The sequence below is a fragment of the Nicotiana tomentosiformis genome, chromosome 7 (genome assembly GCF_000390325.3).
Source record: "Nicotiana tomentosiformis chromosome 7, ASM39032v3, whole genome shotgun sequence".
NCBI classification, from domain to species: Eukaryota; Viridiplantae; Streptophyta; class Magnoliopsida; order Solanales; family Solanaceae; genus Nicotiana; species Nicotiana tomentosiformis.
This window is the reverse complement of record NC_090818.1, coordinates 108,434,863-108,461,801: the sequence shown is the minus strand read 5'-3', so window position 1 is coordinate 108,461,801 and position 26,939 is coordinate 108,434,863. Positions and strand designations below refer to the sequence as shown.

General features: G+C 40.1%; 2 protein-coding genes across 2 annotated transcripts; both read left to right on the top strand.

The window, feature by feature from the left end:
- The first annotated feature begins 12,471 nt into the window (after positions 1–12,471).
- Positions 12,472–12,825, top strand: LOC138896175 (uncharacterized mitochondrial protein AtMg00860-like). The gene has a single exon (XM_070180961.1). The coding sequence runs from the start codon at positions 12,472–12,474 to the stop codon at positions 12,823–12,825; it is 354 nt and encodes a 117-aa protein (XP_070037062.1).
- Positions 12,826–23,682: 10,857 nt separating this feature from the next.
- Positions 23,683–26,247, top strand: LOC138896174 (uncharacterized). The gene is made up of 4 exons (XM_070180960.1): positions 23,683–23,848; positions 24,639–25,126; positions 25,402–25,454; positions 26,109–26,247. The coding sequence occupies exons 1-4, from the start codon at positions 23,683–23,685 to the stop codon at positions 26,245–26,247; spliced, it is 846 nt and encodes a 281-aa protein (XP_070037061.1).
- The last annotated feature ends 692 nt before the right edge of the window (positions 26,248–26,939 follow it).

Sequence of the window (26,939 nt, the reverse complement as noted above, 5' to 3'; positions counted from 1 at the left end):
CGTTCGTCCTCGAACGTGCCAAGAGTCTTTCCCAAGCTATCAAATCACTGTATGAACTCACCATGCACATACCCACGGGTGATCCCACGTCACCCCAATCCACACAAGACCGACAACACCATCTCAACCGCAGATTATTCCTTTCACTCATGCCGAAAAGCCTTAAAATCAAATTTTCACAACTACCAAGGGCCCTATTATCACACAAACACACTGTAAAACCCTTAACTAGCTACAACGGCTCATGCATACACCCGCAAGGTATAACTACATGACATAACACATCATTCATATGCCCATAGAAAAAATTCTAACCACAATAGTTGTCCATTACCAAGCCTGGTACCGATAAACAGGCTCATATCGACTAGAACCTTGTTCCAAACCTTCACAACACTGAAAATAATGCAATAAACATGCGAAACTCATAACTACTCATCCGATCAACAAGCCACCTCAAACGCCACCTGGGCACATACATCGCAATCAAAACCTAACAAGCACATCTCTAATATGACTGGATAGGAAAAAGGAACACATGAGAGAACTGTCAAATAAGACAAACAGGCACAACTCCCCACTGATACCGTATTACGGTTCCAATCCTCAAGGAAGAAGCAAGATACAAGCAACAACCATAACAAATCTTACCTTAATATGACTTATCTGCGGCACATAGCCCAGCACAAACACATATATCCATCAAGGACACCAGGTACCATCCATAACTCGGAACCACAAGTAAAATAAACATCTCATCAACTAAGACACTCTACCAACTAACCCCGTAGAACCAAAACCACAACACGAAACATACTTCTCATACATGTAGGACACCCAGATCATAAATTGTGGCCAAATCACCCAGAAATCACATCAAAACCTATTGTATCTAACTAAAAGAAAGTCCACCCAAGCCTCATAACCCTCAATAGAAACCAAACCAGAACGATAGACACGAGCTACCACAAAAAAATTCTCAACTGGCGTGAACACATGAACAGAGTACAGGAATCACAAAAACACAACCATATCTGTAGTAAGGCAGAATGAATCTTACAAATTAATAGGACCAGATTGAAATAGGATAAATGCATCTCTATAATCAATTGAAATCATACCTGTAATGAAATCATCTAGTGTATCGTCCTCGACCCAACTAGGAAGAGCGTAACAATGGACCTGGTCCCCCTCTAGGGCGACCTCTACCCACTTGACCTCCAACCCTAGCTGGTGGTGTAGGTATAGCACCATCTGCAGCAGAAATCATAGCTTGAATACCCCACTGTGACACATCTATCCGGAGTTTGGGACAATCTCTCACCATGTGGCTGGTATCTCCGCACTCAAAGTAACCTCTCCGTTAACGTGGTTGTGGAACCTGTCCGGTACGTGTACTCTGGGACCCATGGATATCTAAAACACTGCGTGAAGTCTGAAGTGTAAACTAAATTGGCTGACCCACAAAATCTCTACCATGACGTACCCTGCCTCCAAAATATGGATCAGTAGATCCTCCCGGTCCACGAGGCCTCTTAGCCTCCCTGCCCTCTCTCTCCTGACCCCACATACCCTCTAATCTGTGAGTGATCTCTACCACCTGCTGAAATGGAACATCCATCTCTAACTTTCGAGCCATGCTGAATCAAATACCATAACTGAACCCCTCAATAAACCTGCAGACTCGCTCTCCAACTATAGAAACCAAAGCAGGCGCATGCCTGGATAAATCACTAAATCTAACAGCATGCTCTAACACTAACATAGTGCCCTGGCGCAGCTGCTCAAACTTTGTGCGCCATGTATCCCGAAGGGTCTAGGGAACAAACTCTCTCAAGAACATCTCTGAAAACTGAGTCCATGAAAGTGAAGATGCATCGGCTGGGATACCATCCTCGTAAGCTCGCCACCAATGGTACGTTGCTCCCGACAGTTGGAATGTAATAAAAGCAGCCCCGCTCATCTCCACAATGCCCATGGTGCAGAGAATAAGATGGGACTTTTCTAAATAACTGTGTGCATCCTCTGAAGCTAAGCCACTGAAAGTAGGAGGACGATATTTCTTGAATCTCTCAAGTCTCAGTTGCTCCTTCTTAGATGCCCCTGGCTTGACCTCAGGGTGTGCTGGCATGACACCTGAAACTTGACCAATGTGGACACGCTGATCTGGAGTACGGGCGGTGAGCGTCTGAGCTTTTCTCCCGATCTGTGAAGTAACTGGGACAACCAAAATCAATCCCATCTGAGCCAATGTACCAACACATGCTCGGGAACAATGCTAAAGTCTCCTGAAGTCCTAGGGTAGCAACAGGTGCCTCCGGTGCCTATCTCCCAATCAGAACTACTGGTGGCTCCTCAGCTATTGCTCTGGCATATGCTCTAGCTGTAGCACGTACTCCTTCTCGGCCTCTGCCTCTACCCCGGCCCCTAGGAACACTAGCTCTGGGGGTAGCATCATCAATAAATGCAGCTCGTATTCTCACCATCTATGAGAGAATAGAATGACAAGGCTCAAACTACGAAATCAATAAACTTGCACGATAGGAATGAAAGAAGTAAAGTTTTCCTAATAGTTCTGTAGCCTCTCGAAGATAAGTACATACGTCTCCGTACCGATCCGCAAGACTCTACTAAACTCGCTTATGACTCGTAGCACCTATGAACCTAGAGCTATGATACTAACTTGTCACGACCCCAATTTGCTTCTATAGGATGCCGTGATGGCACCTAGTCTCTAAGATTAGGTAAGCCTAATGCTTACTGAATTAAATGATAGAATTTAACAAAAATAACTATTAAACATAAACTATATATTTCTATATAAAGCCAACAATCCCACATGATACAAAATCCCAAAACTGGTAGTACAAGTCATAAGCTCTACTAAGTTCACTAGAAAATTTCTAAGTAAAATTGTTCCCGAATAGAAATAAACTGTACAAAATAAACTTCAGAAGGTGACTCTGAGGCCTGCGACTGCGACGACATGTATACCTTGAAGTCTTGGTAGCAATATCTGATCAGCTACAAACTCCAAAGTACCTGGATCTGCACAAAAATATACAGAAAGCATAGCATGAGTACACCACAGCGGTACCCAGTAAGTATCAAGAATAACCTCGGAGGAGTAGTGAAGAAGAACGGTCAAGATACCTACTAGACATAATAACATGTACAAGTATAAAAGTGAAACTAACAGGGAACAATATCAATATAAAGCTAAGCATGGTAAAACGACAACAATACTTGCAATAGAAAACTAGAAGCAACAATTAGCAACAAGGAACAGATAGGTAACAACGTCGTAGAGTAAGTTGAATACAGTCAATGTCCAGTGAAACCAAGTAAGGATAAATATGTAGCAACCAAATAAACAACCGCTTTCACACAAGATTTATACAAGAATTTTTCCGAGGTACCACACCTCATCACCATAATTCGCGGGTCCCAATTCACGAACCCTAATCACTTGGCATCTTGTGCTCACATTACAAATCACAATCGTGCGGAACACTCACGTGCTATACAGACAACTCACGTACCAATATCATTAATACCTCATATCTGCACGGACAACTCATGTGCCAAGGGATTTACAATATCACATATCTGTACGGACAACTCATGTGCCAGCAATAATAATAATTCATAACCGCACGGACAACTCACGTGCCAATAGTACAACTCTCATACAGAAGGCAATAACACGAGAAGATATGTAAATGATTAATAGACATCAGGATTCATCTTCCTAAACCGATATGAGTGGTTAATTACGTGTATGCTTGTGCAAGTGTTCTATCACAACTCGAGTCAACAAGTGAGAACAGAGACAACATATGACACAAAGGAAACAACACAACAAAGGGTAAAATGCATAACTCACACAAGGTAGGCACACCACTACACAATTATCATCAAAAACAATATCCCCAGGCCATCACAAGTCATCATAAATCATCCCCGACATAGCCCGCCTTGTCACGCCGCATGTGAAAATATTAATAATAATAATAGCACGAACAACTCATGTGCGAACACCCCCGACAATCCTCTCAATGCGTGTGCCAAAAACATAACAACACAATATAACAACTCGCACCACGTGTGCCCATATGCCATAACATTTCCTTAAAATAATTTCACTACCACAACTACACATAGCCCCCGGCTCAACAACACTGAGTACAATAACAACAATAATAACACGAGAGTACAACAAATAAATCATTTCAAGAATTACAAAATAAAAAGAAACGGAAGAACGAGCTCACAATAAAAGACATGACAAGTAATAATAGTTTCAAATAAGAATGACTCAACAGTGAGAGAGATAGTGTGTAACAACAATATCAATTAAGAGTAAATCAACAATATGAGAGATAGCATGTGACAATGATTCCAAATAAGAACAACCTAACAATAAGAGAGATAACATATAATAATGATTACAAATAAGTATAACTCAATAATAAGAGAGATAACATGTAACAATGATTCCAAATAAGTACAACTCAATGATAAGAGAGATAACAAGTAACAATGACTTCAAATAAGGATAAGTCAACAATGGAATAGATAACAATAACTTCAATTAAGGATAATCAACTACGGAAGAGATAACATGGCAATAAAAGAGGTAACGACTTTAATTTAAGCATATAAGAGTATATTTAGCAATAAAGGGTAGAACATGAACAAATCAACCTCAAATAAGACACGTAAGGTTAAATTTAGCGATAGAGGATTTAACATGATAAGACAACTTTATTTTAATGCACATAAGAACCTAAGACTCTAAATCGAACAAATTTTCACATTTAAGCTGTGTCCAAGCTCATCACCCCGTGTACACGTCTTTCACGTAGTTCAAATAGTACAAATAAATCAATCCCTATGAGGTAATATTTTCACACAATATTAGGCAAGATACTTACCTCAAAAGCCCTCAATCAATACTCTAAAATAACTTTTCCTTTACAATTCACCTTCGCTCCGCTCACATCTAACCAAAATCGACTCAATAACATCAAATAATGCAAGAGAAATCAATTCCAATAACTAAAGCTATGGTATTGACACAATTTCTCAAAAGTCAACACAAGTCAGCCTGGGGCTCTCCCTATCAAAACCCGTGTCCAATAGTAGATTCCAACTACCCATGACCCCACGAGTTCATATATGTGATTATTTTTAAAATCTGAGTCCAAATAGACTCTCAAAACTCAAATTCTTATTTTTCAAAAACTTGACAAAGTTTCACAAATTTTCACTTTGATTCACATGATTTTGATGTTAAAAACTAAGATATATTGATAGAATATGATTAGAAATAGATTAGAATCACTTTCCCAGAGTTTTTGGATGAAACCTTCTCTTCAAAATCGCCTTCTACCGAGTCTAGGGTTCCAAAATATGAAAATGAGACCAAAACCCGTCCCTCGGCTATTTGAACAATAGCAGGTGTCACAAATGCGACCTGGGGTTTCCAAGTGTGCACCCCGCAAATGCGAAGAAACCATAGCAAAAGAGAAGTCCCTCACATCCCTGCTGTAATCGCAAATGTGACGATTATCTCGCAATTGGGAACTGTGGACTTCCGCAAAAGCGATCAAAGTGATTGCAAAAACAACCAATGCCCAGCCCAGGCCAGTATCGCAAAAGCAATGGGTAGTTCGCAAATGCGGACTCCTCAGGCCACAATGCTCTTCCCAAATGCGATGATGAATCCCGCATATGCGATAGTCGCAAATGCGGCCTATTTCTCGCAAATGCGAGATCTGAGCACCAGCAAAAATCTGAACCTCCTATGAACTATCCGAAATGCATCTGAAACTCACCCGAGCCCTCAGGGTTCCAAACCTAACATCAACACAAGTCTAAAAATATATTACTAACTTACTCGTATGATCAAATCATCAAAATAACATCCAAAATCATGAATCGGACCTCAAAACACATAAATTCAACATGAAACTCAACGACTTCTTAAAACACAACCGCGCGTGCGATTCCTATCAAATCAACTCGGAATGACGCCAAATTTTGCGGTTAAGTTCCAAATGACAAAATGGACCTATTTTAAGTCCCGAATCATAAATCCGAACACGATAGCTATGAAGTCAACCAACGGTCAAACTTATCAAAATTCAAAGTCTTTAAATTGCCAACTTTCAACAAAACAACACAAATCAACCTCCGAACCTCCGAATTCGATTCTGGGCACACGCCTAAGTCCAAAATCATGATGCAAACCTATCGGAGCCATCAAAATACCGATACAGTGTCATTTTCACAAAAATCAAACCTTTGTCAACATTTTCTACTTAAGCTTCTAAAGTGAAAACCACTCATCCAAATTCATTCTGAATCATCCGAAAATCAAATTCGAGCATGCACACAAGTCATAATACACAATATAAAGCCACTCAAGACCTCAAACCACTGAAAGAATTGCTAAAACTCAAAACGACCGGTCAGGTCGTTACAAACAGTGATGGCGTCGGGCTTGGTTTACTTTCTGTTACGAAATTAGAAACTCGTGGATCGTGGTGATTGGCCACGTAGAACTCTAGCGGCTAGAAAGATTGAGAGCCTACATATAAGGCATAGGGATCTCATCTCTTAATGGTGTGAGGTATTTTGTGAAAACAGTGCAGGTTTGGCCCAAAGCGAACAATATCACATCATGTTAAGAGTATTTTTAGGCTGGTTGAGCCCAACAAAATCTCTTAAACTTGGCACAAATTATTACTTATATTTTAAACTATTTATAGTCTTAATTACCCTCCTCTGAACTTGGCTATTTGATCACCATTACCTCGGGATGTTGACATGATAAAGAGCGTGGATTCTCTCTTTTGGGCGCGTGAAAGTGAAGAAAAATTAAAAAATCAGCTTCCAATTTCCTACCGTTAATTGCCACATAGTTATATACAATGATTTATTTGTGCAATTGTATATTTCTTCTTGCTTCATCTTAATATACAATGCATACTTTATCGCAAATTTATATTTTCTCAATTTCTTCTATAAATACAATATCTATGTGTTTTAACTGTATTTTCTTCTATTTGGGTCAAATTTGAAAAACACTTGGCTGAAATTCCATTATTTTTGCCAAATAGAAAAAGTTTTTAGCTAAAATCATGGAGTACCAAACTGTGTATTTCTTGTTATGTTTTCCTTAGATGCAATTACTATTTTTTATTGTATATTTTATTTTTCATTCAAATCAATAAAAAACTTAGCTAGAGCTCCAATATTTTTAGTCAAATAAAAACGGTATGGCCAAAGTAATGGCGTTATAATTATGTACTTCTTTTTTTATTTCTTCTTTAGATGCAATAGATATTTATCACCTGTGTAGTTTTCTTTTTCGGGTAAAATCTGTAAAAACACTTGCTTAAAGTAATAATTTTTAGCCAAATAAACTTTTTTAATCAAAATAATAAAGTTAAAATTGTGTATTTATTGTTATATCTTTTTATGACAATTAGTTTTTAATTGTGTATTTTTCTTTTTTAGGCCATTTGTAAAAAACAATAAACTAGAATTTTTCATTTTTAGGGAAATAAAAAGATTTAGTCTAAATAATAGAGTTCTAAACAAGTTATTTTTTTATAAATTTAAGTTGATCCGAAAAAAATGATCTAAGAAATTAATGAATTTAAAAAGGTCAAAATATATTTTATTATTGAAAAATGCCATGTGAACAAAACAATCCACATGGCATGCGCGTGCATGCCACTTTCCTCGGGTGAGATCGTCCAAGGGGTAACATTTATCAAATGGCAAAGTTTAAAAGGGTAATTTTATAGGTGAAAATCATTTACATCCTCCAAATTTGCTCTAAAATCAAACTCATCCTCCAACGTTGAACAATTATCATATTACTCGTCATATCAAAGATGACTTCTTAAAATACCTACGTAATAACCCGGCCGATCGTTTTGAGAGTTGTAGCCTCGTTCCCTCATTTACTACTCATTTTGTACTTTATAGCTATTGTGTGACTTGCAGGGGTAGTCGGTTCGGGTCCGAAGAGTTTTCGGAATGAAATGAGATACTTAGTCTCAAGGCTAAAAGCTTATGTTGAAATGGTTGACCGGATATTGACTTATGTGTAAACGACTCCGGAATGGAGTTTTGATGGTTCCGTTAGCTCCGTTGGGTGATTTTGGACTTAGGAGCGTGTCCAAATTGTGATTTGGAGGTCTGTAGTGGAATTAGGATTTAAATGGCAAAAGTTGGATTTTTGGAATGTTTGACCGGGAGTGGAGTTTTTTATATCGGGGTCAGATTCTGATTACAGAAGTTGGAGTAGGTCCGCAATGTCATTTGTGACTTGTGTGAAAAATTTGGGGTTAATCGGATGTGATTTGATAGGTTTTAGCGCCGTTTGTAGAAGTTGAATTTCCTTAATTTCATTAGGCTTGAATTGGGGTACAATTCGTGTTTTTAATGTTGTTTGATGTGAATTGAGAACTTGATTACGTTTGTATCGTGCTTTAAGACTTGTTGGTATGTTTGGTTGAGGTCCCGGGGGCCTCGGGTTGATTCTGTATGGTTAACGGATCAAAACTAGAAGTTGAGATATTGTTGAGGCTGGGTTCTGCGGGTGTAACCGCACCTGGGGAGCTTTGATCGCAGGTGCGAGCTCGCAGGTGCGGGAAGGGTTGTGCAAGTGCGAGTTTAGAGGAGAGTGTGCAGGTGGCCGCAAATGCGGAAGGGGAACCGCAGAAGCGAAATTGGGCAGGGGAGGTGGTTTCCGCAGAAGCGGCTTGGAGGCTCGCAAAAGCGAGTCCGCATGAGCGGAGTGAGGGTCCGCAGGGGCGAGGGAAGCCGCAGAAGCGGGTATGTTATCGCTTCTGCGACACCACAAATGCGGCTAAGTTTCCGCAGAAGCGGAAGTGCTGGACAGGACACTTAAATACAAGGGTTCGCGATTTGGCTTCATTTCAAACATTTTAAGCTTGGGTTTTGGCGATTCTTGAGAGGATTTTCGAGGGGTTTCTTGAGGTAAGTCCCTTGTGCTCATTTTTTATCATAATTTTCTCTCCCCATTGATTTTCCCACCTAGTTAGGGTGTATTTAAGTTGTAAATTGGGAGTTTGAGGTAAGGGATTTGGAGAGTTAGATTTGGGGATTTGGGTGATGATTTGGTGTCGGATTTTAATAAATTTGGTATGGTTGGACTCGTGGTTGAATTGGCTTTCGGGTTTTGTGAAATTTATCGAATTTTGAGACGTGGGTCGGGGGCGGCTTTTAAGTCGATTTATGACTTTTCACTAATAACTTGGTATTTTCTTATGGAGTTGATTCCTTTAGCCTGTATTGATTATATAGAAATGTTTATGGCTAGATTCGAGGCATTCAGAGGCTGTTTCGCGAGGCAAAGGTGTGTTGGAGTAGAGATTTGCTCGGATTGAGGTAAGTAACAGTTTTAAATTTGGTTCTGAGGATACGAAACCCCGTATTTTGTGTCATGTGTTTGGTTTTAAGGTGACGCACATGCTAGGTGACGGGCGTGTAGGCGTGCACCGGAGGAATTCCGACTTGATCAATTCTATGGAACTGTGTAGTTGAATAATCTGTTGTTATCCATACATTTTCCACGGATTAGAGAAATTGAACTACAAATCTTCTTAGAATATGGGCTGTTATTTGGTCTGCTTATCATGATTTTTTAGAGCCCGAGAGACTGGAGAGGTTGATGACTGAGTGAGGCTGAGGACCTGATTGTAAGGATATATATAGGATCGGGCTGCACACCGCAGCATGTTTTATTGATATATGTCATGATTGGCTTGTTATAGTGCTTGTGCTGAAGGAGCCCCTCCGGAGTCTGTACGTACCCCCAGTAAGCTCAGGTACATACTGAGTACGAGTGACGAGTGCCGAGTGTTGAGTGATTGAGAGAAATGAGTGACTGTGAGGAAAGAGTGATTGTGAGATTGGAGTGAATGGGAGGACTGAGTGACTGTTGCTCTGAGAGGATGCATTGACTTCATTATTGTTGCACTTCAGCTGTCATATATCACTGTCTTGAAATTTCTGAGAGATATTATCTTTTGTTTCAGTTGAACTTGACATGAATTAACTGTTTTGGCCTTAATTGTCGAACTTGAAAGCATGCCTACCTTCTTAAGTTGAAATCACGGTTGCAGCTGCTCAGGCCCAAGTGGTCCCCGTTATGACTGATGATGAGTAGAGGAGACTTGAGAGATTTGGGAGGCTTCAACCTCTATCATTTAGCGGGGCTGAGGCAGAGGATGCTCAGTGCTTCTTGGATAAGTGCCAGCGGATTCTTCACACGCCTGGTATTCTGGAGACCAGTGGGGTCTCATTCACTACTTTTCAGTTCTCTGGGGTTGCCTTTAGATGGTGGGAGGCTTGTGAGAGGCGCAGGCCGGTCGGTGCAGCACCACTTGCATGGCAGGAGTTCTCCGTTCTCTTCTTGGAGACGTTCTTGCCACAATCTCGCATGGAGGAGTTGCGCAGACTATTAAACAGTTACGCCAGGAGGGTATGTCTGTGACGCAGTACGAGATGAGGTTTTCTAAGTTATGTCGTCATGCAGTTTGGCTGGTTCCCACTGATAGGGAGAGGATTAGAATGTTTATTGATGGCCTCACATATCAGATGTGGTTGCTTATGACTCGGGAGAGGGTGTCTGGTGCTACTTTTGATGAGGTGATTGACATTGCTTGGCAGATAGAGATGGTCTGTATCCAGGAGCATGGAGAGAGGGAGGCTAAGAGGCCTCGTGGATCGGGTGATTTCAGAGGTGTTCCTTTTGGGGGTCAGTTCTACCATGGCAGGGGTCGTCCTTATAGACACGCTCAAACGGCTCGTCCAGTTCACCATGGTGCATCATCCAGCCATGGTTCATATAGTGCTCATCAGGGTCATTCATCTCTCAGTTCCCTTCCAGCTCAGAGTTTGTCCCGTGCTCCATCGGTTCAGGGTTTATCTATGCCAGGTCCTTCTAGCAGTTATTCTAGTGCTTGGGGCTTCCTTCAGTCCCTACCACCAACATCGGGGAGTTGCTTTTAGGGTGGGGAGTTTCTGCATATGTGGAGGCAGTGTCCTCATCGCCCGGGAGGTCCAAGCCAGCAAAGGAGTCAGGCTGCGACTTCAGCACCAGTTACTTTACCACTTGCCCAGCCAACCTGGGGTGGGGCTCAGTTACCTAGGGGTCGCCCAAGAGGGTAAGGCCAATCATGTGGCGGTAAGGCCTGATTCAATGCTATTCCTGCCATGCCAGATGTTGTTGCTTCAGATGAAGTGATCACAACTATTGTCTCAGTATGCCACAGGGATACCTCTATATTATTTGACCCTAGTTCCACTTATTCGTATGTATCATCATATTTTTCTCATTATATGGATATGACCTTGAGTCCTTAGTTTCATTTGTTCATGTATCTATGCTAGTGGGTGATACCATTATTGTGGACCGTGTATATCTGTCATGTATAGTGACTATTGGGGGATTAGAGACTTAGAGTTGATCTCTTGTTGCTTAGTATGGTTGATTTTGACGTGATTGGGTATTGTTTGGTTGTCTCCATGTCATTCTATACGGGATTGTCATGCTAAGACTGTGACATTGGCGATGTCGGGGTTGCTAAGGATTGAGTGGAGAGGTTCTCTAAACTATATTCCCGGTAGAGTGATTTCATATTTGAACGCCCAGCGGATGGTTGGGAAGGTTTGTCTATCTTATTTGACCTTTGTGAGGGATGTTGGTGATGACACTCCTACTATTGATTCTTTTTCGCTGGTGCGAGATTTTTTGGGTGTGTTTCCCGTAGACCTGTCGGGCATGCCGCCCGACAGGGATATTGACTTTAGTATTGACTTAGTGTCGGGCACTCAGCCCATTTCTATTCCACTATATCGTATGGCACCAACTGAGTTGAAGAAATTGAAGGAGCAACTTTAGGAACTTCTTGATAAGGGATTTATTAGGCCTAGTGTGTCTCCTTGGGGTGCACTGGCTCTGTTTGTGAAGAACAAGTATGGTACTATGCGTATGTGCATTGATTATAGGCAGTTGAAAAAGTTACAATCAAGAACAAGTATCTATTGACGCGCATTGATGATCTATTTGACCAGCATTAGGGAGAGAAGGTGTTCTCTAAGATTGACTTGAGGTTTTGGTATCACCAGTTGAAGATTCGGGACTCGGATATTCTAATTACAGCATTCAGGACCCGTTACGGTCATTATGAGTTCCTTGTGATGTCGTTTGGGCTGACCAACGCCCCAGCATCATTCATGCATCCGATGAACAATGTATTTCAACCTTATCTTGACTCGTTTGTTATAGTGTTCATTGATGACATCCTGGTGTACTCTCGTAGCCAGGAGGAACATGCCCAGCATTTGAGGATTGTGTTGCAGCGGTTGAGGGAGGAGAAGCTTTATACCAAGTTCTCCAAATGTGAAATTTGGCTTAGATCAATGGCGTTCTTAGGGAACTTGGTGTCCAGTAAGGGGATTCATTTGGATCCAAAGAAGATAGAGGCGGTTCAAAGTTGTCCCAAACCGTCCTCAGCTACGGAGATTCGAAGCTTTCTCGGCTTGGCCAGTTATTATCGTCACTTCGTGGAGAATTTTTCGTCTATTGTATCACCTTTGACCAAATTAACCCAGAAGGGTGCTACTTTTAGGTGGTCGGATGAGTGTGAGGAGAGCTTTCAGAAGCTCAAAGCTGCCTTGACCACAACTCCAGTTCTAGTTCTTCCTTCAGCTTTAGGCTCTTATACAGTGTATTATGATGCTTCTCGGATTAGTATTAGATGTGTATTGATGTAGGAAGGTAGAGTGATTGATTATGCTTCGTGCCAATTGAAACCTCATGAGAAGAACAACCATGTCCATGATTTGGAGTTAGCTGCCATCGTTCATGCATTGAAGATTAGGAGGCATTATCTCTATGGTGTGTCTTGTGAGGTGTTTACATATTATTGGAGTCTCCAGTACTTGTTCAAACAGAAGGATCTAAATTTGAGGCAGCGGAGATGGTTGGAGCTGCTAAAGGACTATGATATCACTATTTTGTGTCATCCCGGGAATGCCAATGTGGTGGCCGATGCCTTGAGTAGAAAGAGGGTGAGTATGGGTAGCCTTGCATTTATTCCTATTGGTGAGAGACCTCTTGCAGTTGATGTTCAGGCCTTGGCCAACCAGTTTGTGAGATTAGATGTCTCGGAGCCTAGTCAGGTTCTAGCTTGTGTGGTTTCTCGGTCTTCCTTATATGATCGCATCAGAGAGAGCCAGTATGATGATCCCCATTTGCTTGTCCTTAAGGACACGATTCAGCATGATGATGCCAGAGATGTTACTATTGGGGATGATGGGGTATTGAGGATGCAGGGTCGGATTTGTGTACCTAATGTTGATAGGTTACGTGAGTTGATTCTTGAGGAGGCCCACAATTCGCGGTATTTAATTCATCCAGGTGCTGAGAAGATGTACCAAGACTTGAGGAAATATTATTGGTGGAGAAGAATGAACAATGATATAGTGGGGTTTGTAGCTCAATGCCTTAATTGTCAGCAGGTAAAGTATGAGCATCTGAGACCGGGTGGATTGCTTCAGAGGCTTGAGATTCCCGAGTGGAAATGGGAGCGTATCACTATGGATTTTATGGTTGGGCTCCCACGGACTTCGAGGAATTTTAATGCTATTTGGGTTACTGTGGATCGGCTGACCAAGTCCACGCACTTCATTCCAGTTGGTACTACTTATTTTTTAGAGTGGCTGGCTGAGATTTACATCCAAGATATTGTTCGCCTTCACGGTGTGCCAGTGTCCATCATTTCTGATTAGGGTACGCAGTTTACATCACAGTTTTGGAGAGACGTGCAGCGAGAGTTGGGCACCCAGGTTAAGTTGAGCACAATATTTCACCCTCAAACGGACAGACAGTCCGAGCGCACTATTCAGATATTGGAGGGCATGCTATGCGCATGTGTCATTGATTTTGGGGGTTCATGGGATCCGTTTCTGCCGGTCGCGGAGTTTGCCTACAATAACAGCTACCAGTCGAGCATTCAGATGGCTTCGTATGAGGATTTGTATAGGAGACAGTGTAGATATTCGGTGGGCTGGTTTGAGACAGGTGAGGCTAGGCTATTGGGTACTGACTTGGTTCAAGATGCTTTGGACAAGGTTAAATTATTCAAGAGCGGCTTCGCACGACGCAGTCTAGACAGAAGAGTTATGCCGATAGGAAGGTCTGTGATGTTGCTTACATGGTTGGGGAGAAGGTCCTGCTCAAGGTTTCACCCATGAAGGGTGTTATGAGGTTTGGAAAGAAGGGCAAGTTGAGCCCTCGGTATATTGGGTCATTTGAGGTAATTCAGAGGATTGGGGAGGTGGCTTACAAACTTGCCTTGCCACCTAGTTTGTCGAGTGTGCATCCAGTGTTTCATGTTTTTATGCTCCAGAAGTATGTCGGCGATCCTTCTTATGTTTTGGATTTCAGCACAGTTTAGTTGGATGGTGATTTGACTTATGAAGTGGAGCCGGTGGCCATTTTGGATTGGTAGGTTCGAAAGTTGAGGTCAAAGGACATAGCTTCAGTAAAGGTGCAGTGGAGAGGTCAGCCATTTGAGGAGGCTACTTGGGAGACCGAGCGGGAGATGCAGAGTAGATATCCACACCTATTTGAGACTCCATGTAAGTTTCTAGACCCGTTCAAGGACAAACGTTTGTTTAAGAGAGGGGGGATGTAATGACCCGGCCGGTCATTTTGAGAGTTGTAGCCCCATTCCCCCATTTACTGCTCATTTTGTACTATATAGTTGTTATGTGACTTGTTGGGGTAGTCTGTTCGGGTCCGAAGAGATTTCAGAATGAAATAAGACATTTAGTCTCAAGGCTAAAAGCTTAAGTTGAAATGGTTGACCATAAGTTGACTTATATGTAAACAACTTCGGAATGGAGTTTTGATGGTTCTGTTAGCACTGTTGGGTGATTTTGGACTTAGAAGCTTGTCTGCATTGTGATTTGGAGGTCTGTATGGCGAAAATTAGATTTTTGAAAAGTTTGACCGGGAGTGGACTTTTGATATCGGGGTCGGATTTCGATTACGGAAGTTAGAGTAGGTCTGTAATGTCATTTGCGACTTGTGTGGAAAATTTGGGGTTAATCAGACGTGATTTGATAGGTTTCGGTGTCGTTTGTAGAAGTTGAATTTCCTTATTTTCTTTAGGCTTGAATTGGGGTGCAATTTGTGTTTTTGATGTTGTTTGATGTGAATTGAGAACTCGACTAAGTTTGTATCGTGTTTTAAGATTTGTTGATATGTTTGGTTAAGGTCCCAGGGGGCCCGGGTTAATTCCGGATGGTTAACGGATCAAACGTTGAAGTTGAGAGATTGCTAAAGTTGGGCTCTGCTGGCGTAATCGCACCTGCAGAGCTTTGATCGCAGGTGCGGGCTGGGTTGCACAGGTGCGAGTTTGGAGGGGAGTGTGCAGGTGGCCACAGGTGCGAGGGAATTGTCGCACATACGTGACCGAAGATGCGGCAAGGGGACCGCAGAAGAGGAATTGGGCAGGGGAGCTAGGTTCCACAGAAGCGGCTTGGAGGTTCGCAGAAGCGAGTCTGCAGGAGCGGAGTGACGGTCCGCAGGGGCGAGGGAAGCCGCAGAAGCGGGTATGTTGTCGCTTCTGCGACACCGCAAATGCGGCTAAGTTTCCGTAGAAGCGGAAGTGCTGGACAGAACACTTAAATACAAGGGTTTGCTATTTGGCTTCATTTCAAACATTTTAAGCTCGAATTTTGGCGATTCTTGAGAGGATTTTCGAGGGGTTTCTTGAGGTTAGTCCCTTGTGCTCATTTTGTATCAATAATCTTGTTTCCCCATTGTTTTTCCCACCTAGTTGGGGTGTATTTAAGATGTATATTGGGAGTTTGAGGCTAGGGATTTGGAGAGTTTGATTTGGGGATTGGGTGACGGTTTGGTGTCGGATTTTGATAAATTTGGTATGGTTAGACTCATGGTTAAATGGGCTTTCAGGTTTTCTGACTTTTATCGAATTTCGAGACATTGGCCCGGGGGCGGCTTTTGAGTCGATTTTTGACTTTGACTAATAACTTAGCATTTTCTTATGAAATTGATTCCTTTAGCCCGTATTGATTATATCGAATTGTTTATGGCTAGATTCGAGGCATTCGGAGGCCGTTTCGCAAGGCAAGGGTTTATTGGAGTAGAGATTTTCTCGGATTGAGGTAAGTAACAGTTCTAAATTTAGTTCTAAGGGTACGAAACCCCGTATCTTGTGTCATGTATTTGGTTTTGAGGTGACGCACATGCTAGGTGATGTGCGTGTGGGAGTGCACCGTAGGAATTGTGACTTGGTCAATTTCATAGAACTGTGTAGTTGAATAATCTGCTGTTATCCGTACATTTTCCACGTATTAGAGAAATTGAACTGCAAATCATGTTAGAATTTAAGTATAGACCATGTGTTGACATTGTAGGGACCCACATAGGTCGTGTACATGTTGAATTATCTGCTAAATTGTTGTTTTGTACTTAGCCACAGTTTTACTTGCATATTACATCTCAGTATCTATTGTCCATTATTGATGCATTATATCATTGTTGTTTGGGCTGCTTATCATGATTTTTGAGAGTCCGAGAGACTGGAGAGGTTGATGACTGAGTGAGGCCGAGGGCCTAATTGAGAGGATATTTATGAAATTGGGCTGCACGTCGCAGCATATTTCATTGATATATGCCATGATTAACTTGTTATAGCGCTTGGGCTGAAGGAGCCCCTCCGGAGTATGTACCCCAGTGAACGCAGGTACCTACTGAGTGCGAGTGCCGAGTGTTGAGTGATTGAGAAAAATGAGTGACTGTGAGGAAAGAGTGATTGTGAGGTTGGAGTGAATGGGAGGACTGAGTGATTGTTGCTCTGAGAGGATGCATTGACTTCATTATTATTGCACTTCAGCTGTCATATATCACTATCTTGAAATTTCTTTGAGATATTATCTTCTGTTTCAGTTGAACTTGACATGAATTAACTGTTTTGGCCTTAACTGTAGAACTTGAAAGCATGTCTACCTTCTTATGTTGAAATCACTGTAATTGAACTTTAACTGTGAATCTCGTCACTACTTTCAGTTTTTTATTTAGTCTTATTACTTACTGAGTTGGTTGTACTCACACTACATCCTGCACTTCATGTGCAGATACAGGTATTTCCGGACACGGTGGGTGTTGATTTCGTCGCACAGTTGATCTTTTGGAGATTCCAAGGTAGTTGCTCGGCGCTTCACAGACCTTGTCTCTCCTTCTCAGACTGGTGATGTATAGATGCTCATGTACTCTGTGACACCCTGATAGTTGGGAACTTCCGCGTTAAGTTTTGGGTTTCTATCCCTATTTATGAGAGATTTGATTATTTAAACTGCTTTAATTCATTTTCTGTTAAAAGTGTTGGAATTATTTCGTAATGTCGGCTTGCCTAGTATCATGTTAGGCGCCAACACGATAGGTTAGGATTTTGGATCGTGACATCCTATTTTACCCTCTACAATTTTTATCTCTTATTTTTATTCTTTAATATAATAATATTTTTATTTTAATTTATGTTATCGATTTACCTGTAGAGAAATTAAAAAAAAAATCGAAACCAAAAAAGTGAGAAGTAGTAGTCAAGCATATAAGTTAATGATATTCAATTGTGAAATAAATGAGAAAAGTAAAAATTATAATAAATAATTTACTCGTATCAGTAATTTTATTAATAGCAATCAAAACTCAATCTATTTACAAAATTAAGAATAAAAGAGAGTAAATTTTTTATAAATTATACAATGCAGGTAATAAAAAAATAATGGGATGCAAATATTGTTTATATACACTTTACATGAACTTTAATTATAATTTAGAAAAAATCTAGTAATAACAATCAAAACTTTAAAATTTATATACACATAGAGAATAATAAAAATAGTAAAACTTAAAATCACACACATACCGACATACATTATATGCATTTTAATAATAAAGTAGCAATAAATATTGTAATAAATTCATAATATAATTGTTTTATTTATAATGTTAGTGAACATAGATTAAATTATATAATAAGATAAAATATTTTTAACTTATGAATAAATACATGTATTAAAAATATCTAAATAATATTAAAAAAGGTATTACATATATGGAGAGTTGAAAATATCAAGGGTAAAATAGACATTACGAATGAAAGGATGAAAATGATAATTGTTCAACGTTGGAGAATGAGTTTAATTTTTAGAATAAACTTGGGGAATGTAAATAATTTTCACCCGTAATTTAATACTATGAATAGTTTAAGGGTACAACAAATAATCCATGCCAAATTGGGTATTTAGGTATTCTGCCATTAAAGAATGGCACATTATTGGAACAGTTCTTCTCCATCTCAAACCAGACTTAATTAACACAACTTGCGCCTTACAACATTAAAGATTCTTCGTAAATGTAGAGTTTTCAAAAGTCTACTTTTCGGTCAAGTAACAAACAGATAGTGAAAGGCAACTAAACTTGGTGCATATCAGCATTTGCATAATATCCATTTTCAGGTTCTCAAAATTGCTTGGAAACACGTATCAAGTTAAAAAGTTGACTTTGACCAAGGATTAGATAATCATAATCCCATATTAAACAAGAATCAGATATTAAAGATTCAAAGGGCAAAAAACATAATTAGTGCTTTTAACTTGTCGAGAGGATTGCTAATCTCGGATATATATGTAATCAAGGAAATTTAATGCATTTTCTATATCGAGCTAAACCCGTCTTTTGATAGCACTGAATCAAGGTACACTACATGAAAAAATATACATTTATCACATGACAATGACAGATTTGTGAGTCTTATGACGAACAATATAAATATATTGACGAAATTTATAAAGATTTTACTTTTTGTCACAAAGTATTTGCGAAGCTTGAAGTTGTGACGAAAGAATTCGTCTCAATATTCTTTTTGCTTATAGCTGTAGCCTATATAAAAGAAGTTGGAATAGCCTACCAGTGACCACGAACTCAATCTCGACAAATAAATATGTTATTTTACAATTTCAACTATTTTATGAATGAAACTAACAAAGCAGTATTATGTGCTTACTTCCCTAATTAGAAGATGCTTACTGAAAATTGAGCTCTCAAATCCAAATTTTATGCCAATTGGAATGCCGATTCCCAAATATGATATGTTTACGGTAATTTGTTTTTCCTCTATTTTCCTTTTTGCGTCCGTCTTACAAATAATTGAGGTGCAAGACACATGGAAGGAAAACTTTTCTTGCAGAAGATAATTTGGCAAATGGAAAATTCATTTCAAGAGTTTGTGTGAATCAGTGTGTGGTGTAAGCGAAAGCAAACAGAGTTTAACTTTTAACACAGATAATATAAATATTTTTTTTACACTATCAAATTATTTAAAGGTAATTTCAAATATTCACACATAATAAGTGAAATTAATACACCGAAACATAAGACAAATAACTTTTTATAACAGTTAAATATCATAAAAAGTATAAACTATCAAGATATTGTCAGTGAATATAAGTTAAATTCTTTAATGGGTCGAGCGACTATGTGAACTGACATTTTTACCAAAAATATATTAGTGGTGTTTTAAGTATATAAATAAAAGGATACTCTAATTGTGCAAATGTGAGACTTAATGCTTACTATATAAATTAGATGACACCTTGCCAAAAGAAAATTGGAGCAAATTTATTTGTTGTATTTTGAAAGGTAATTGATTTGTTAACCATACATAACATGTTCCTTTTTAGTAGTAGCAATATCCGAGTAAGCTTGCATACATCTCGACTATCAATCAAGGATCTGTTATTTCCCATTAGAACATGTATCGAGTAACTCTGCCCACTAAAGATTAGGCAGATGAAAAAAAAGGCCTAATATTTTTGTCTCCGCTGAAATTTGAATCCTTATCCATATGTAACTTGTTCTTTTGTATACACATTTTCCTAATCAAATAGTCCCTTCGTCTCAAATAAGTTGTCGTGTTTTGCTTTTCGAAAGTCAATTTAACTAATTATAGAAGCTAATATTTTATATTTAAAATTTAAATACTCAAAATTGTACGAAAAGTACTACATGTTATAATTATTCTCATATCAATATAATAAATAAAAAAATTTAAGCTATTGGTCAAAGTTAAAATTTGACTGTAGAGAAGTAAAATATAACAATTAATTTGGGATCGAGAGAGTAAGTACTTTTACAGTTCCCATTGCTGAGAAAAAACCATAATATGAATGTTTATCTGTAAAACGGTACACTTGAATTTATACGTGATTTATAGACAAGTGAATCGATTTTATCCCAAAATGATAAATAACTTAAATAAGAATGCAAGACTTAGCGTTGAAATCGAGGTAGGACAGCAGATAACTTGGTTTCGGGAGTAGAGCTTCTGAAAGTAGTAACAACAATATTAATAAGCAAGAAATAAAATGTTATTGAGCTTTTTAATAGTATATAGCATAAGTTTGTCAGAAAATCCGTGTCCTACAATGGCTATTGAACTCACTATTTATAGTTTCACCTTCGGAACAAGGTCCTAGGATCAAGTCCCTCTTAAACGACAATTATGGGGGCCATTGAAGAATGTGTAACGGCAGTCTGTGAACGTCATATTCTCTGTAATGGACTATGTACTTAATGCTATAGAATATTCTCCATTGAATGTTATCGGGCGACAGACATTTATTTATCTTTATGAGCAACATCCCCTTCGGGGACAACCGTGATTGCTGCCCCCGGACTTGATTTCCACCTGTCTCGCTTTCCATCTGTCTCTGGCTCCACGTGTCGCTCTATTATGCTAGAATTTAATATGAACATATGTTACCTATACAATGAAGGCCGACTGAAGTAAATGATTTCTTTGTGTTTTAGAATCTTACTAATTGTACAAGATCAGCCTCCTAAGACAATTTGAGAAAGCATTTGCATAAATCTTTTTCCTAGGTCTCAAAGGAGTGTGGAAACACGTCTTAATTTTGATAATGTATGAACGTTTGGATCACTATAATCAAACATTAAAAGAGAATTAAATATTAAGGTTTCTAATAGGTAAAAACATTAATAGTACTTTTAACTTTTCGAGAGAATTCCTATACTAGGATATTCTAAAAATTACTAATTAAAATTATGCATTTTATATATCGAGCCAACCCATATTTATATTCTCAACTGAGAAATTAGAATAGATCAAAGAGAAAAAAATGGGAAAATTAATCTCATATTCATCAACCTCACTAATCATCCTCCCTTGTATTATTTTATTAAGTGTTCCTGTCTTTGCAACAAGTTTAGATACAAACTTTGTTAGCAAAGCTTGTGGTTTATGTGAAACACAACAAGACTTTTGCTATAGCGTTTTGGCACAAAACCCAGAGGCTCAAAAGGCAACAACTAAGCATGATCTTGAAGGAATTACAATAAACTTGGCATTTCAAAACTACACAGCCATAGCCAAGAAGGTATTGTTAGTCACTACAAATGAAACAGATCCACAACTAAAGGAAATATATAGGAATTGTCTTCACCAATACCTTCTTATGAGATCAGATTTTCAGTTTATAAATGACACATTTAATTCAAATGGTGATGTTGCTCAATCGATATGGGGTGCAGATACTCATTTAACAAATTGTATCTATTATTTTATGTCAAATCCACCTCCTCCTAATCCCTTTGTTGACGATAATGATAATATGGGTGCTTTCATTGGTCTTATTAGAGATATTTCTTATATAGATCTGGTTCCATGAATAAATTAAGAGCATGTAACTTTTTGTTGTTCAATTTAAATTGTATGATTCAGTTGCTCGTCCACATCTATGGAATATGAGGGGGAAAAAAGTATTATCTTTACGTGATTGTTTTTTTCTTTTTTTGTTTTTCCTATTCGGTGTCTGGTACCCGGATTGGAGCCCGACTATATCCGAATTTGCGCCGCGTAGGGCCCATTCGGGAGAAAGCGCTCCCTACCATGAATGTTTTTAACCCAGAGTTCGAACCCAAGACCTCTGGTTAAAGAAATAGCAGTTTCATCTACTGCACCACATCCTTTGGTGGTTACGTAATTGTTATTGTTTTACAAGTGTACTTATTCTTCTTTTAAAGAAAAAATATTAATTGATTGATTGTGAATTTGTCACGGAAGTTTGATTAACCACTAATCAATTTATACATACATATTACGTTTTATAAAAGCACGAAACTCCTAACATAAAATGTTAATCAATCTTTTAACCTTTAGAAGTGCGTTTTATGTTGAATAAAATTGGTGTTTTAATTAATTTTTAAAAACTTCATTATTTTCTTTTGATCGTTCAATTAAAATTCACATTAGAAACGTGAAACATTTCTGACTTTTGGTCTATCCCTCGGCCCTCAGGCCACCTCGGTGCCAAATGATTTAGATTTAACGAGTAAGATTTACCTTCATTTCCCTATCCATTTGATATAATATTGTTTACCCGAAAAATGGATAGAGTTGAATTTGTACGTAGTTTAAAGGGTATGTGGTGTAACTTAACACAAATCGTAAAGAGTAAGTAGAAATATCGAATATTGACTATGAAGAAAAGATACAAACCGAATTGAAAGTAAGATGATTTATGAACAAGCAAAAATGGAATTTATCTATGAAGCTAAAAAGGATAATCTCTTAATATGAGAATGTCTCAATAGTATTTGAGTTACAGTGTATTGATAACGTGATGCCTTTACAGAAATAATAGTCATCCCTCTTATAATGGAGGGATTCTACTTTAGATATCATAAAAAATAAATAGTGGAAAACCCATGATAAATCAGTTTTTTCCTAATTTTCGTCGAGATTCTCTCTCTTAGTGCGGCTTTAACAGCTCTTGTCTCTTGGCTCGATCTTGATTGGACTCGGTATTGGTCGGCTTCTAGGTTTAGAGCTCGATGCGGGTTTGAGCTCGATGTCGACTCGGGGTCTGGTATTAACTTGGGCTCGGTATTGGTTGGCCTCTGGCTCTTAAGCTCGATTCTGTCGCTTCTCAGTATAGTTCGATTTGGACTCGAGCTCGATAATGGCGTCGATCTCGATATTTAATCTGACTCCGAAACTCAAAGCTTATTCGTGCCTGCTTCAAATCTCACCTCGATATTATGAAGATGCTCTTCAGTCTATCTTCACCAATCGTACGAAGGTTGAAAACGGTTTTGACCGTATACAGATATTTCGCTCGTTTCTCGGGAAGGATGTGGCGAGAAACGATACGATTTCCCAATGGCTCGATTAGATATACGCAGACGTTTGCATCGAGCTCGATCATGACGTACGCGATAGTTGTCCTGTCGTTTTAGTTTACCAAGGCATTTAATGCGTGTCAGACGATGGTCGGCCACTGTTGATACTGAACCGACGTTGCTCAATCTATAAATAGCCCCTTTCTTTACCATTTATCACTTTTACATCTCCAATCTCCAAATTTTCTAAAGTTCTTTCTTGCATCTTCTGAGTTCATCTGTAAATCTATGATTTTTCACTGTAAAATCTTTCTTCTGTGATTTTTACTACAAAATCTCTCTTTAAAACATCGGATCTTTGTTATCTCCTTGCTTTTTCGATTTTTAAATCCAAAATGGCGAAAATATCAAAAATTGTTCCTCACAAAGAAAAAGCTTCTTCTTCACAGTCTACCGCCGTCAAAACACTGATGGAACCACGGCCTGAGGAGTTTGTTCCTGGGGCGTGTGTTCTTACCTCCGATTTTAAGGTCGATAAAGCCTCGTCGGTTCCTGATCGATGTGAACCAGTATCGAGGTATATGTGCTCGATAACTAAGGGACACCTCGAGCAGCTGAGAAAAGATTGTAACTGGGAGAAAATAGAAGTGATAATCTCGGTTCCCGAAGAAGATATTACTACTTATGTAAAAGGGTTTTTAAGTGTGTATACTTACCCTTTCACATTGGGCCCCCTCGACCCTGTCTTTATCGATTTTTGTCGCCAATACCAAATAACCCCAGGCCAAATCCATCCTTCCTTTTAGCGGATCGTTATTCTGATCCGTTTTTTTGTGAACAGGATCGAGGGGGTGCCTTTCACCCTCGACCAACTTATCATAATGTACAGCCCCCGCCTCTATCGAGGTGGGCTAATAAAACTCCAGCGCCCGGGCTAACAAAGTGCTCTTCTCGAGCATAGACGAGGATAAGGACCGGGGTTGGATGGGCAGGTTCATTCGAGTGAAGACCTTCGATCTGATCCTGGCCGAGCAGATGCCATTCCTTGAGGATTGGAACATGAAGCGTAAGTATATTTCGACAGTTAGCTCTTATTGCTTTGCTCTTTTGTCTCTTTCTCACAGATATCATTTTTTTGTGATATAGCCGTTTCTTGGATGACTGGTGTTGTTCCCAACCTTAAGAGCTAGGTACAGGCCCTGGCTTCGACCTCTATATACGCCGAGCGCTCGTGGCGTGATTTGTCAAAGGGCCGATGGGAGGCCAAAAATTATGGTAGGCCTCTTTCTCATGCCATTGTTGGTTCGAACATAATGTTTTCCATATAATTAACCAATTTTCTTGTGTGTAGGCTTGGGCAAAGATACGGTTATGAGGCCCCCGTCCGTTGAGGAAGAGACTTCGGCCCCGGTTCCGAAACCGACGAAAGACAATAAGAGAAAAAGGGCCTTCACTTCCGAGGATCCAGAACCCAAGACAAGGATGGCTCATAAGCCGAGGAGGAAAATTATCCCTCTGACCGAAGAATCCGTTCGGCGTCTGAGGGATAAAGATGAAGAAGAAGAAGAAGAAGAAGAAGAAGAAGTTGGCAGGTTCGTACTGGTGGCCCGAGTGAAGAAAACAATCGATACCCCAAAGGCAGCTGGATCGATGGTGGTTTATGAAGCTCAGCCTCGAACTGAGGGGATATCAGAGAAAGATTCGGGCAGAGTTCCCGAATCATTAGAGATCCAGGATTCTTCCCACCGAAGTCAACAAAAGGTGGGTATATCTGAAGGGGCCGGCCCTAAAGCTCTCCGAACTGAGGAGAACGACCCAAGCGAGTCGCTTGGGGCAATAGTAATCGGAGACTCGCCCACTCTCCCTGCTTTTTCTGAAAGGGCGATTCGGGAAGCCCAAGCTTTGGGGGCCCTCGAGGTAGACCGGTCTCATGAAGGGGAGGACCCCTTCCGTGATTTGTTTACTGGTGTCGAGGATGTTGCTGGCCTAGTGATGTGTCGGGCCTTTTCTGTGAAGTGCAACAAGCTCCGAATCGGGTAAGCTCTAACTCCCTTCGTTGATACCACTTTCATGTTTGCTATTCTTTTCTAACTTCTTTTCTTCTTTCTTCGTAGGCTGCAGCAGTTCATCGAGAAGCATGTTCTCGGTCTCGAGCTAAGCTGCATCGGTACGAGGCCGACCTCTGACGGGTCACGAAGGAGAGGAACAACCTTAGACTCCTCTTCATACAAAGGGAAGAAGAAATCAAGGAACTCTGAGCTGAATTGGCCAAGGCCCAACAAGACCAGACCGACTTGACCGAGTAGGTAATGGTAATCTTAAAAACCCATGGGCTCGATTCTGGAATGGTGGCTAACATTTTGATCTCATAGCTACAGCAGAAGCTCTAGGTGATTGGGAAGCTTCGTGAGGAGGTCGATATGATAAGGGCGGAGACCTTGGGATGGAAAGATGGCATGGACCGTCTTGCCACAGAAAAAGAAACTGCCTGAGCCCAATTATCATCGGCCGAAAACCAACTTCAAAGCATGAAGGAGAAGAGCTCGATTCAAGCAAGAAAAATAGAGGAGCTCAAGGCTCGGTTGGCCTCCGAACTTGCCAAGGCCAAATCTGACGCCGAAAAAGCAAAGGCCAATGCGGATGCATTCGTGGCCGTCTATCGGGCTGATGCCAAAGCTGCTCAGGTACAAGCAAGAGAGGCAGTCGAGACCGCTAAAACTCGAGCACATTGGGTTGCTGAACTTGCCAAATGCCAATCTCGGAGGGTGACTCTCGAGGAGATCTATGCTCGAGGTTTCGATGTCATCGAAGAGATAAAAAGGGCTAAAGAGCTTGAAGCCGATGCAGAAGCCCTGGCTTCCGATGATGACGATGATGATGACGGGAGCAAGAGAGGGTCTGAGAGCGAGGAGGAGCCCGACGGAGAAGAGACCGCCTCCAGAGATAACCAAGAGACTTAGTTGTTTCTTTTTCCTATTTTTTGTGTAGGATCTTGTTCGGACGTTGTAAACACTCTTGTATATATATAAAGATCTTTTCCTTTCTCGACATGTCTCTGTTTTATTTTCTGCCTTGTGAAGATCTTGTTTTATTCATGTCTTATGAAAGTTTTCATAAGTTCGAGGCTTTAGGCATTTTGATCGAATTCAGACCTTGTAGTCTTTATAACCGAGTGACTGCTTTGCTCAAACTCAGAATAATTGTTAGCCCTTAGGCTTAGTAGTCAAGTGAGTGATTGCTTGAACTCGAAGAAAGGTAGCCCGTAGGCTTTATAGTCGAGTGAGTGATCGCTCAAAGTCGAAGAAAGGTAGCCCGTAGGCTTTATTAGTCTAGTAAGTGCTTTGCTCGAGCTCAAAGTAAGAGTAGCCAAGAATTGGTCGAGTGAGTGTTTTGCTCGAACCCGAAGTAAGGTAGCCGGTAGGCTTAATAATCGAGTGAGTGATTGCTTGAACTCAAAGTAATAGTAGCCCTTAGGCTTTTATTTGTCGAGTGAGTGTTTTATTCGAACTCGAAGTAAGGTAGCCCGTAGGCTTAGTAGTCGAGTGAGTGCTTTGCTCGAACTCGAAGTAAGGTAGCCCGTAGGTTTAGTAGTCGAGTGAGTGCTTTGCTCGAACTCGAAGTAATAGTAGCCCTTAGGCTTTTATTGGTCGAG

Excerpts from the sequence above, each read along its gene's own strand:
- LOC138896175 (XM_070180961.1), top strand. The coding sequence starts at position 12,472 with ATGGCGTTCTTAGGGAACTTGGTGTCCAGTAAGGGGATTCATTTGGAT.
- LOC138896174 (XM_070180960.1), top strand. The coding sequence starts at position 23,683 with ATGGCGAAAATATCAAAAATTGTTCCTCACAAAGAAAAAGCTTCTTCT. Across the intron at positions 23,849-24,638 it reads CTCGTCGGTTCCTGATCGAT|GCTTGGGCAAAGATACGGTT; the intron begins GTGAACCAGTAT and ends TCTTGTGTGTAG. Across the intron at positions 25,127-25,401 it reads GCGAGTCGCTTGGGGCAATA|GCTGCAGCAGTTCATCGAGA; the intron begins GTAATCGGAGAC and ends CTTTCTTCGTAG.